General features: G+C 37.5%; 1 protein-coding gene across 6 annotated transcripts in view; it reads left to right on the top strand.

The window, feature by feature from the left end:
• Positions 1-12968, top strand: part of ANKRD12 (ankyrin repeat domain 12) — a 65862-nt gene extending 52894 nt beyond the window's left edge. For 5 of the 6 annotated variants that reach the window (XM_056333592.1, XM_056333593.1, XM_056333594.1 and 2 more), the window contains 4 exons: positions 6478-6576; positions 8191-8334; positions 11243-11338; positions 11685-12968. In XM_056333592.1, coding sequence (XP_056189567.1) covers positions 6478-6576; positions 8191-8334; positions 11243-11338; positions 11685-11870 — 525 coding nt within the window. In that variant the 3' untranslated portion in view covers positions 11871-12968. Of the gene's footprint in view, positions 1-6477; positions 6577-8190; positions 8335-10178; positions 11339-11684 lie in introns of all 6 variants that reach the window. The other variant, XR_008821050.1, reaches the window with a different exon arrangement.
• Positions 12969-13428: the final 460 nt, after the last annotated feature.

The raw sequence follows: 13428 nt of genomic DNA on the forward strand, positions 1-13428 counted from the left end.
TTAAGTCCCTCACCAAAAGTTTTAAGTAGGAGAGTACCTGCTAGCTATCTCAGTTTCTCCTTAGTACTCCCAAGAGTGTCCCAACTTCTGTAATCTATCGATTTAAAGTGTTCTGAATTCTGTTTAATAATGTGAAATTCTTTTCCTTTTCGCTGAAGGCCATCCATAGTTTAGGGGCATTTGTTCGGTTCTGGGCTCTCTGTAGTTCTGACACGAGCATATTGGGCATATGTCTGATAACAGCTGTGGGGGAGGTCTGTGCAATGCAGAACATAATTGGCTTAAATGCAGTTAATATTGCTGTTTGCTATGGAGGTGCCCCTCAAGGTGTCACACAGTAACACGGTCACTGCTGTTGAGGGTTTTCTGAAGAACTATTACTTCTGGGAGTAGGAGGTTTACTATTTCTCCACCTATTATCTGACCCATTTAAAATGCTCTAGTTCTGAGGTAAAACATATTAGCTTAAACCTGTTTGAATGGTTTAACTTAACACACATAATACCTGAAATAGGCTAAAAACACATATTTTATTTCCTAAAGCAGTTTTTTGGCTGACATACAGTAGCTTCATAATGTCAGAATTTAGTAGCGGTTGATTGTATGCCTATTCCTTAACATGCGTCAAGTTAGGAAAAGTCTGTTTAGGACTACTGGGGAGAATATCTTAATCCTTGCGTGGCAAAAATGCCTACTAAACTTGAGCTGTTTGTGTGTATGAAATCTCGTAAGCACAAGCCAAGCATCCAGTCTTCAGCCTCTCTATTTCTGAACAGGTTAGTTACATTGACTCCATTTAAGATAACTTGCCCCTGCTAAAGGATGTTGCCTTAGCTTTTTCCAGAAGAGTTGAAGATTCTTTTGATTAAGCAATGAACTCAAATGTAATACATGAAAGTAAATTGTAAAATGTTTGCTTCGTTCCAGAGGTAGTCATAATCCCCTGTATAGACTGTTTCCTCTCATTCTTCTTCCACTGTGCCTGCTATGTCTGCCCAAGAGAATTAATGTGTATCCTCTTAATGTGAAGTGAGTTCTTTTATTTGATGGTGACCACGGTTCTTTGAAGTTAGTAGATCACTTGTAATCTGAGGAAAGATGTGGGTAAGATGACCCACATCTACTTGGTCTGTAAGTGAACTAGGATGTATAGTAAGCTTTGCTACAGTGTACCAGGCTGTCAGCCTTCCCCAGGCTACAGGTTTCTCAGTAGCTGTTGCAGCTTCTGAAATGTATCGTTATCACTGGAAGCAGAGATTTTTTTGATTATTTTTTATATATATGTATATATAGCAGCTGCTAGTCAAGTACATACTGTTTCCAAGCTGCAGCTTACTGCTTTGGCATCACACTTCAGTGCTTAATTTGGGATAAGCAGAAAGTGGAGAAGCATGGCATGTATTTTTCCTTGGCCCACTTCTACCTGGGCAGTAGAATTCATTTCCCTGTCATAAATGGCAGTATATGTAGGTACTGTAAGAAAGGGAGACATAGTAAAGCCACTGCCTCATGCTTCCTTCGTATGTCTCATGCTGTATATAATAGGGATCTGCAGTTCATTAAAATAAATTTAGGTAGTAGGGTAGCGCAAATTCTTGGGCAACTTAAGTTCAGGAGATACCAGAGACAAATGTGTGTTCCCCATTCTCAATGGCTTTTAATTACTTGTTAAAAACCTCTTTAAAAAGTTGATAAAAATGTGAATACGTACTTGAAGGATTACAGTCATTGATTTTTATCTCATTTAGATTTTTGGGTTGCGTCCCTACACATACATGTTCTGGTGATAATGATGTTTAAACTGTAACTTGTTTTGTATATGCTTCCGTGGTACTGTTAAATCTTCTACAGCTGTGGAAAGAACAGGTGGAGATTTTTATTCCAGGCTGTTCGGAGCAAAAGGGAAGGAAAAAAGTTGTGAGAATCCAAAAGAAATTATGAGAAAATTGATTTTTATTTCCTTCAGGAGTAAAGTGTAAGAAAGTAGCATCTTTAAAGCATAGTTAGTTTTAATCTATCAAGGGAAATACTTCAAGCATCTTAGTTTTGCCAGAAAAATAATCTACAATGCAGCTAAATGCTTTGTTTAATTACTGTCACTTGTTTAAATGTACCGTTTTCACAAAATTTCTCATGTTTCTTTGCACAAAAAAGATAACATTTAAAAAATTATTAGTAGTTCTAGCTGATTTATTAGTAGCTTCTTCAGAGCTTGCTTGTGTATACAATTTAATAATTTTAGTTCGGCACCATTGAAAATCTCAATCATAATAGTGCCTATGACAAATACCATAAAAGGAGTATTGCTAAACCAGGTATCATTTCATGCTCAGAAATATTTATTTATGTGTATATTGTACACATTGTCCAACAACATGAAAAGAAGGGCTATGCCTAGCCTCTCCACAGTTGTGGAATATTAATACCATGTACATGTTGTTATGCATATAACGTGTAATTTAATGGTATGGTGCAATGGTAAAACGACTTTTCTCTTGGGATTCTTTTTAAATTTCTCCTTTCATGGTTCTTTAATGATTCTCTGTTAACCTGATTTTTGCCTTATGGATGTACATTGGCTATGGGAAAGTAGATACTTTTTCTTAAATTATTCCTATATTTTAGATACCACTGTGTGAAGGTCTGTGTGAAGACAATATATTTAGCTCTGACACTCTGAGACTCAGAATAGTTTGTGTAACATGCTGTTCTCTGCATTGGAATTTTAATGATGCGCTATGGTTTATCTGATGAACTTCAAACATCCTGTAGGTGGGAACCAGGAGATGGTGTGCTTAAGTTTGATTTCCACAGCCTTGTTTATGTACTGTAATTTATTACCCATATCACCTAAGGCTGTAAGGATAGTCACATATGAATTGTGGCTTCCCTCTCACCAATGCAAATACAAAACATAAGATAGGATACATCAGGTCAGTTCAAAACAGAAGGAAACAAATCTCAATCTTCTAACAGTAAATTTAAACTGCACTTAGCTAAGTTGCCTTTCAGATTGCTAAATCAGTATGTTCGGCAGGGTTCAGTTGCCTTTATCTGTACAGCCTCCTGAGAAGAGATACCAAGATGATTAATTTCCAGCTTCAGATGGCTATCTAGAAGATATGTTTCTAGTAAAAGGGTTTCTGTCCAGTTTCTGACCTTCCTGTAGAAACTTAAGTGGTAAAAGCTTATGTTAGTGATGTTACCAGAAGCTTGCTTCCTGAATGCTCAAATATGATAGCAATAGAGCAGGCCAGTTGATTTGAGTGGCACAGGCGAGGGGAGATAGAGGGATGTGCGATAATAATTGCAGAAAACTTGTGTATGTGTGAATCTTGAGTTAGCTTCAGTGTTGTTGTTCTTTGTAAAAGACACAAATAAGGACTGAAGGTTTACAGAGTGGTGGTCTAGTAGTAGTTATGCAGAATTCAAGGCACGCAGGGAACACGTTTAATTGATTTTCACGTGTTGGAGATGGAGAGGGTATGTCTTTGACCTCAGTGATGGCTGAACGAACCTGTTGCAGCGGCGGCTGCCTGGTGCAGCGGGACAAAGGTGAAAGGCTGAGCTCCATCTGGCTCTTCTGGGTGGTTTCTCCGGCTGGGATTACAAAATACTGGAGAAGGCAGGACCCCTTTGCCTCCCTCTCTTCCACATGGAGTCTGAGCCCTTAAGAAACTAGTTTGATAATTTATTTTGGTTATAAAAAAAAAACCCCTGAGGGCACCTTTTCCTTTTGGCATTCAGTGTCATGCTCTGTTCTTGCAAGTCCAACATACGTGTTTGTGTTCTCCCAACAGGCTTTTTGAGGTCTGGTTACGAACAGCCTCTCAGATCTGAGGCCAGAGGGGCTCCTCCGGCAATTCCTGCCTTGAGCCCCTCAACTTTGGTTTCTTCCCAGACGGGGCGGTGGGTTCCCCTGCCCGAACGCGGGGCTTGTTCACCAGCAGGCGTGGTGACACCACTCGGATGGCGCTCGCAGGCGTTAAGGGTGTGAAGGCCGGCTTCCCGTGTTCCCGAGGAGAGGAAAAAAAATTCGTCATTTCAGAAATTACTCAAAACAGAATCAGCCCCGTGTTCAACTTTGTTTTGGGAGGCGGTGTAGGGCTGGCTGGAGCGAAGCGTTTCTAAGTGCATGCCGAGGGCGGGCTGATCCCCGGGACCCGAGGCACCGGTGGCCGCCGCACAGGCAGCCCATCGCGGTGCCGCTGGGGCTCGGTGCCCGCCCGGGGCGGCGGCGCTGGCGCCCGGCGGGCCCGCATGGCCGCAGCCCGCAGCCTCAGCCGCCTCCGCGGCGCTAGGGCGCCCCCTGGCGCTCGGGAGGCGCCTGCCCGGCCGCGGGCCGGCGCTGCCGCTGGGGCTGCTGGGCACGGGGCGGCCGGCACGGCGCCCATCGGGTACTGCAGCTGGGGGCGAGCGGCATCTGCCCGGGGGCACAGTCCGCATGGATGTTTAAGGAAAAATCCGTACAAGCTTGCCGTGTAGGTAATTTAAGTCATTTTCAGTTATCTGCTGTGGCATTGGTTGGGATTTCCGTTGCAAAACTAAACAGTCCATAAATTCAAGGGAATAACGCTTCATCATATTTGAAACTGTTCAGCTGATACGGGTGCTCGCCAGCCCCGAAATTTTTATTTCTGGACAACGTGGCTGCATAAACTCAAATAATTTTTATAGACAGGTTGTTTATCTTGCCTCATGCTGTGTGCTTCTCGGTTAGCAAAAGCACTGAGATTTTTGAGAGATCTTTCGGGGCGTAGTAAAATTAATTAAATAAAAGCTTGGTGTTACTACAAGCATCTTGTCTTATGTTATTGAAAGACTATGACTGCACTGTTGCACTGTGTCAGGAATGCAAAGTTTCTGGGCAAAACGAGACTGCGGCGTATCTCGGGCTGAATTTAAATACACTGATACCCATTGTGATTGAGACAGATTATTGCAGTAGATGTTTGTGGTTTGGTTTTTTTTGTTGTGTTTGTTTTTAATACTGATGACTTATACAAAATGGGATATGCCGTAAATGTTACCCACTAGTTTGGGAGCCAAACTGTTTTCCTTGAGGGAAGTGAAGCATATCTTGCTTAGTAGTTTGAAACGTGAAGGAGTTTAATGTCGTTTTATAGTAAATAATAGCTTCAGGAATGAACTGCACTTAGTTACTCAGTATGTTCTTTAATTCCAAACACATTGGCTGACTTCCACTTGGGGAAAAAAATGTCCTGAAATAATTTTCCAAGATAAAATAATTGAGTAACTGTTGGTAGATAAATAACTTTGTTACTAGAGTGTAATATTGCGAGATCGATACTAGTCATGCAGTGTGTCCGTATTTTCATAATGGATTTGTTGGGTTTTGACAGTTGCAGTATCCATATTATTGAACAGAATTATGTCTATGTGTTTGTGGTAAGTACAAGTTAGAGTATCATACCTGTAGGTATGTATTTCAGCTGTGGTTTCTGAGTATCAGTGGTAGTAAGCAGTATGTCATTTAGTTTTGATGCGTCTTTCCAAAGCAGTATCAATGCTTTTACATCAAGTGGTTGTTAAAAAACAATACTGAACTGGCATATAGAAAAGTGAACTTTTGGTGGAGCCTTAAAAACTCCCAGGATGTTTATTAGTTACTTCTCAAGAAACATCTGATTTCTGCAGTAGCTGTGAGGGCTCCAGGTGCCTTTTCAGTGTGGCATACAGCTCAGTCCAGAGAGTAATACCGGTTGTTTACTATAACTGACTAAAAATGCAAAACGTTTAGAATATAGCCAATCAGTAACAGTGTTGACAGCTCGCTCAAGTTTTTGTTTTTTTTTTTTTATTTATTTGTTTGGCTTAGGCATAAGCTTTTTTAAAAAAATTATTTGAATAACTGACATGAAGAAACACTTTTCCAAGCTACTGCCTGGGGCTCTGGTGTACTTTTTGTTCTTGCCTGTGTTCTGTGTGATTGTAAGATTAGGAATATGGTTGGTTATCTTCTGTGCCCTATAAAATGCCAGTGACACTCTATAGATGTATCAAGTGACTGACTTTTTTTTAGCAATATTTTTCTTATTTTGCTCTTGTATTTGGCTAGGCATTTTTGAACTTCTCATTAAAGCATAGCTGTTCATTTTGAGTCTTTAAAATTGACAGTAACTTTTATTTTTACTATCTTACAATGTATAACCCTTTCAAAGAACAGCTCTGGCATGCTGACAGTGTCTCGTTAAAAGCACTAAATAGTTTGAAATGCCATTTCAGTTAGGTTTATTAACTTTTTAAGGTAAAGATTCGTTAAAACCTTCTATTGCAAGTGCATTGAAGTCACATAATTAATGGAATGTATGAAACTGTTGTATCTTCCCTAAAAAATACCTTGCATATGTTTTGGAGGGTTGTTTTTTTAAAAAATAAATGCTCGTATCATATAGGCAATGTTAAACATGTGTTAAATATATATTAATGATGCTATTTATAAAACTTTTTCCACAGATTACACCACCTCCCTCACTGTCAGACCCACTTAAGGAACTATTTAAACAACAGGAGGTTGTAAGGATGAAACTACGTTTACAGCACAGTATTGAAAGGGTAAGAATAAAGTAATCTATTTTTTTATCTCCCGACTTTAAGCTTTAGGGTTTTTTTTCTTTTTCAATGGACAGACTATATTTTGCTCAATTTAACAGTGCTTTAGAAATAATACGCCTTCTATCCAAACTTATGAATTGGAGAAACTTCTAAGTAAAAAAAAAAAGTTTTGACAACTGTTAGTAGAATACTTATGTTAATAAGAGCAGCTTTTTCCTGTTAATTGCTCTAAGATGTGGCCCAGATTTTTCCCATGGGGAGTGGGAAGAAAGCTGCAGACTAGTTTTGAAAGCTAATGATGGTGTAGACTTCAGAACCAAACTGTCTGAGTTAAAAGAATTGAAGCAAGAGTAAAATCCATTTTCATAGTCTTAGAGCCATATGTGTCTTCTAAAATATAATTTGCAATATTCTGCTTGTAAAAGCAGCCTGAGATTGTTAGAAGTACATCTGTAGGCTTCACTGAATTTGAACACAGAAATTGAGAAAATATTCCTGGTTTAAGAGTATTCTTTATTTTTAAGCTGCCAAAACCTTTTTCCTTGGCAGGGTAGATTTAGGTGTCTTGTCAGTATTGTGAGCCAGATTGCTTGAGGACACAGACAGGACCTGTTTCTCACATGGAATGTATCTTAAGGATTTCTACATGGTTATATGAGCAGCTGGCTCATTAAAATGTGATGTGGTAGTTTTTTAGTTAAGTTGATTTCAGTGTGGCTTAACAAACCAGTTGAGGGAGGGGTTTTCCTTGAATTTGATATTTCAGTGTAAAGCTAGGTATAAAAAAAACAAACACAAAGACTGTAAACATAGTTTTAAGTTCTGACTGAAATTTGTAGCCAAAGGAAAGATGCTGCTTTTTCTGTTTTTGCAGCTTTTTATAATCTACCTTTTCTTCCAGTAAAAATTAGAGCCATTATGTTGCTGAGCAGTAAACACACACTATCTTTTATCTCTAAAATTTGGCATATGTTTATTTATTTTGCTAAAATAGACTGTTCTTCAAATCAAATCTACTTTATACAACTACTAAGTTAAGTTTTGTCAAGTAAGCTATATTTTCTTGTCTTGGGTCAGGAAAGAATCTTTGTCCAGCTATGAATTTATGGAGTTTGTGCATGTTGTTTTTTTTTTTAAAAAAAAAAAAGGAACCAAACTTTAAATCATCTGCAAATTATATTTCTGCTTCAGTTTACATGGCCATTGTGCCTAGCATGACAAGCATGTCACAAAAATCTTTCTACAGTTGAGACTCACAAATCTATATCCCAACCCTGTGCTCCTCATACCTTTCATCTTCACCTTCAGTAACTAGAACTTGCCTCAATAGCACCAAGTGGAAAATCTGGGCATGACGTTCAGCCAGCAGTGGTGGGGGAGAAGAAGGTGTTTTCAGTTCCGATGTTCAGGGAACACTCTTTGCATCATTAAATTGAAATTTTGGATTTGATTAGATGAACAAACCACTCTTCCCTCCACCAGCCCATTTCCCACGCTGTTCGAAAGTGTAAGCCCTAAAAAAAAATGTTTAAATGAATGGACATCTTTATGAATCAAATGGAAATGCTTAATTTACCAATTGTATATTTTTATCTTGATACCTTATTCAATTAGGAAAAGCTTATTGTTTCTAATGAACAAGAAGTTCTACGTGTTCATTATCGAGCGGCAAGAACGCTAGCTAATCAAGCACTACCATTCAGTGCCTGCACGGTTCTGCTGGATGCTGAGGTTTATAATGTGCCTCTGGATGCTCAGGTAAAGAGATGTATTTCAGAGAAAAAGGGTCTTTTTAGCATGACTCAAAAAAGGAGAGTTTAGGGAGAATCCTGTTCCCATGCTGAAATGGTCATTGATCTGTCTGGAATTAAGGTTTTGAGTATTATAGATTGTTACTTTGATTAGGCCTCATTTGGGTGTACAATAACAAGAGGATATGGGTGTGTATATGCTGGTTTTCTGTTTTGTACCATGTCTGGTTTTCTTTCATCTCCAGAAGTTATGAGAAGGATAAAATGAGAACATTACTCTGATTTTTATGAAAATAGATTTCAGTCATAAACAGAATATTGGAAGCTTACAAATATAGCTTAAACAATAAAAAAATAATATCAGAAGATCATTTTTGTCTGTCGTCCAGAGAACTGGAATGCAGTAGTATGTGAAGTGATGAGACTGGTTTGGGGGAAATGTTTGGTGGAGATATTTGCATTATACTTTTCTCCTCTCTATAAGGCAGTTGTTGGAACTGCTCCATAAAAAATACGACCAACAGTGAAATGTTGAACACTACCAGATGAAATTATTTTTTTCAAAATCACCTCAAGCTCCATAATATCTACATGTGCAGTGTTACCTACACTTTCAATGTTGGTATTTAGTTGTGATTAAACCAGTAAATGAGCAGTATAGTTTATGATCTGCATATCTTTTATGGGCTACCACTCAGAGGTTTGCTGCAGCTGTGTCTCTCGTGAGAGTACAATGTCATGATGTCAGTATTTTGTGAACAGGTCTGCTAACTAACAAAAATGGGAACAGCATTCAGGACCTGCTTTAGGGACTGTGAGGACCACATAGTGCAAGGAAGAAATTTGATGGTTTGGATGTAATAAAAGTGTTGATGCATTGGATGTTGGGCATTTTAAAATGAAACACCTGTTTTTCCAACATCTGTGTAATTCTACCTTAGTCCTGGAGCCACTTAGAGAATTATTACAGCTTCTAGTGTTTCCTCAATCTGTTACGTTTTCCTCATCTTTATAAAGAACTAGAGCTATGCACAAGGTGATTCACCAGGGGACAGCAGTTCATGGAGACTGTCTTGTTCTCCCGTTTTAAGCTTTATACTGTCAAATTGTATAATCATCGTTTCCTTAGTAAATCTAACTGAAAGGGAAAAAATGAGATTTTTCTCTTCTGTTAGCAGTCCAAATGTCATCGTTAGTTTTGAAGTTCAGAACGTTGTTTGCTTTTTCATGTGCTAATTTAGAGGCCCTGAGTTTTTTAGAAATTTAAGATACATCTGAGTTATGCATGTAACTGCACTTTTATAGTTAAATTTTAAAACTGATTCGAAATAAACTGCTTCTATGTTTGAATTCTGTGAAACAAAAGGAATCCTTCTTTCTTTATTGGGGGAGAAGTTGTGGAGTTCTCCCTCTGTCCTGTCCCGTGTTCCCTCCGCCACCAAGTACTGCAGCTTGTTTGACCATCCATAAAATAAACAGTAGCATTAGTAAAACGCCTGTCCTTCCGCCTCAGTACCTCAACAGCTTTGTGTTTCAGTCTGTGGCAATTTTTCCTAGAAAATTATAATACTGCACATAATGTTCTGCGCAAAATGAAATATATTTTTTTATTATAACTGAAATCAATGTTTTAAACTACCAACTTGATGCTTTGATTTAAATTTGCTTCATAGGAAGAATGAAGATGCATAAGAAACCGTTATTTTGTAATATATTCTGTCACTTTTCTGTTACCTCACTAGCAACTCCTTATTTTGTTGTACAGTGAAGAAACATTCTGATGAAACTTTTGTCATATTTGAGCAAATAGCTGGGTAAGACTTGTCAGCTAAGATCTGGTTTATTTTGCAGGAAAATGACCACCTCGGAACTGGTTTTATGGGGTTTGTGGGTCTTTGGAGGCTTGCCTTTATGGCTGCACGTGTTGGGCAGAGCTTGAGAACCGCGTTTACAGTCATACGAAGAAGAGAGGAAAAAGGCCCAAGTTTCTGGTGAACAGACTGTTAGCTGGTCACAGCTCACCTAAATGCCTACAGTTGAGGGTTACATGATCAGTGTTGGTGAAGGCTTTTTCTAGAACCAACCTGTTCAGCTGTCCTCGATATCTGAAATCTCAGCTGTTTTCTAGAGATTTCAGGCTTTTCAGGTTTTTTTCCTGTTCTTGCCCATTGTCAGTGGACAAATTCCTGCAGTGTCCTTCTCCCCACATACACACACAAACCTCCCACTCCGCTCCCAAAAAAGAAGTAACGGTAGCTTGTTCTATTTACTGATTATTATTTAAATGTTAAGTTGGCATAGTCCGGTTTTAGGACTATCTACAGAGTATCTGGAGTTTCTCATGATGGGCAGATGTGACATTCTAAATTCTTATTAAATAATTAATTAAAAAAAACCCTTTTATTGAGTAGGATATAAGATACGTCTGCTCACTTTTTTAAAATCTCCTTTGGGGGATTTTGATGGTGGAAATATTTTTTTATTATTACTTTGTGTAGCAGTTAAGTCAGGCTGCTTAAGTTTTCCTTTATTATTGTTTTTGCTTTTCCCTGAGGGAATATCCATTTAATTTGTTACTGAATTTTAAAGAGAACAAAGATACAGCAATTTTGTGGAAGGATCTGCCTTGTACTGATGAAGACTTTACAGAAAGAATCTTTAAGCCTACTACTTGAAACTTAAAAAATAAAGTACAATAAAAAGCTTGAGGGAATCTGAAAATACCCATTTTTAGTGAGCAGCTGGCTCATAGTGAAAGTGGTGGTCAACATTTATGCTTACATATACCTCGATACTTTGAGCTTATTTTTCCATTTGAAGTATTGTTTATGAAGGTCCTACAAAGTAGGTTTTATGTTTTAAAGTATGTTTAAGTTTGAGTCATCAAATAACTTAGACTAAATCTTGTTTTGCAGGCTGATGACAGCAAAACATCAGTGAGGGATCGATTTAATGCAAGACAGTTTATGTCGTGGTTACAGGATGTTGATGATAAGTTTGACAAATTAAAGGTACACTTCTTTGGTTTTCCACTTCAAAAAACCCAAAAAAACAGCAAACCAAAACTCTAATGTCACTATGAAGATTAGATGAATAAATAGATGAATAAAGAGTGGATTTCTATGCAAAATCATAGGCTGTTGTAGAGGTTTTAAGGGCAACATAAAGGAGAGTCTAGCGGTATAAGAAACTAACATTTGTTGCTATATAGTATAATGGAATAATCTGCAAATTTCTGAATACGTAGTAGGGAAATTACTATCACCATAGAGACTCCTAGATACTCTTTCTGTATTCAAATTCGTAATGATTTTTTTTTTTAATACTGAAATAACTTCTTTCTCAATTTTAAAACAGACGTGCCTTTTGATGAGGCAGCAGCATGAAGCAGCAGCTTTAAATGCGGTACAAAGACTGGAGTGGCAGCTTAAACTACAAGAAATTGATCCTGCTACGTACAAATCTCTCAGCATTTATGAAATTCAGGAGTTTTATGTTCCTCTTGTGGATGTTAATGATGACTTTGAATTGACGCCAATATGACAACTAGCATCTTCTGTCTCACCCCTTTCCCTTGGACAGCTAGAGATTGAGGTGCAGTGATACATAAAGGTATTTCTCTTTTAAGACAGAGCACTTAATTCTGTGGAATGCTACCTTTCTCAATAATTGAGGTGTTCCTTCAGAGAAGCATGGCACAGGCTCTTGTTCAAACACAGAAGATGGATGCTAATTTTAAAGTCAGTTTCCTAGTAACTGCCATTACCTGTATTTTAAAATTGCCTGTAGCTTTAGAGCTTACTGCTCAAAAAGATGACGAAACATGGTGAGTTAACAGTGCTGGAAGCTGTTAACAACTAAAACAGCCACCAAAAAACAAATGACACTTAAAATCTGCTATAAAGCTTCGTATTATGAAACTTCAGTAACAGTTGAACTCCCACAGAAAAGTGATGAAAAAGCCTGTGGAAGAAAATGTAAGACTTGGAGGAAAATAGTCTATTAATCTTACTACATTTTGTAAATTACTGTACAGTTTTCTTCTTGGAAAAAGATGTAATATTGTCTTCATTTTTGAATAATTTATTTTATACATATTGTGCAAATGTAAATAGTCTTGTAATTAATGTTCAAACTTGTATAAAAATAGATATTTTAACTGTAAAACTGGTTTTTGTCTAATGTTTTATTGGACCAAAGTTGTAGTTTTTATTAAGTGTAGCGTGTTCCTGGTTGGCAGTTCTTTTTTTGTATGGCATGTGTTTGATTTAGCTGCTTGTTTCATCACCATAACTGTAAAAGAATTGAAACTGAACTGTATTGCATGCTTCACAGAACTCTTAACTCCTTTACTCCAATAACTGATACCTAAACTGTAATATGTACAAAATCATATTTCATATTAGTCAGCTATTGTAATGCCATACCTATGACTTACTATACCGAAACTATTTTTGTGTAAAACAAAAAAAAACCCTCTTGCTCTTATATGGTGGTCTCGTAATAGAGCCTATTTTTTCCAACAAAATGCCTTTGAATTAAAATTCTTAAATTGTATATTGTCTATTTTAATATTAATCTATAGAAGGATATGTAAATAGTTGTAAATATAATGTTTAATAAATTTTATTGGTCATGTTATTACTTGGAATTTCTTAATATTGTAACACTTGATAATATCAAATTGTAGTATTCCTGAAATATTATGTAAGGAGGCTCAATGAAAAACTAGAAAAAACTCCTGTGTTGTGAAATTTAATGCTTTTTTATTCTTAGTACTGTTAATGAGCTGACAGTTAATTATTGATGAGTTAGGAGGTTACAGGTATTCATGAAAAAGATGTTACCCTCTAGTCTGTAAATTATTCAAGAATGCTTGGGGTCAGATGTCTGTGAAGTTACTTCTGAAAGAAACAGGGCTTAGGCAAGAGACCCGGTTACCCAGAAACAGGATTTAAAGTACTTGGTCCAAGCTGATTTTTTTTTTTTTTTAATTACTAAGTGAACTACTACAGAGTACTCTATTCCTTATGCTTATGTGTGAGTGCCCAGGGTGCCTTCCGTGTGATGGAGAGCAAACGAGCATGGAACAAGAGACTAT

The sequence above is a fragment of the Falco biarmicus genome, chromosome 3, assembly GCF_023638135.1.
Source record: "Falco biarmicus isolate bFalBia1 chromosome 3, bFalBia1.pri, whole genome shotgun sequence".
Taxonomy (NCBI): domain Eukaryota; kingdom Metazoa; phylum Chordata; class Aves; order Falconiformes; family Falconidae; genus Falco; species Falco biarmicus.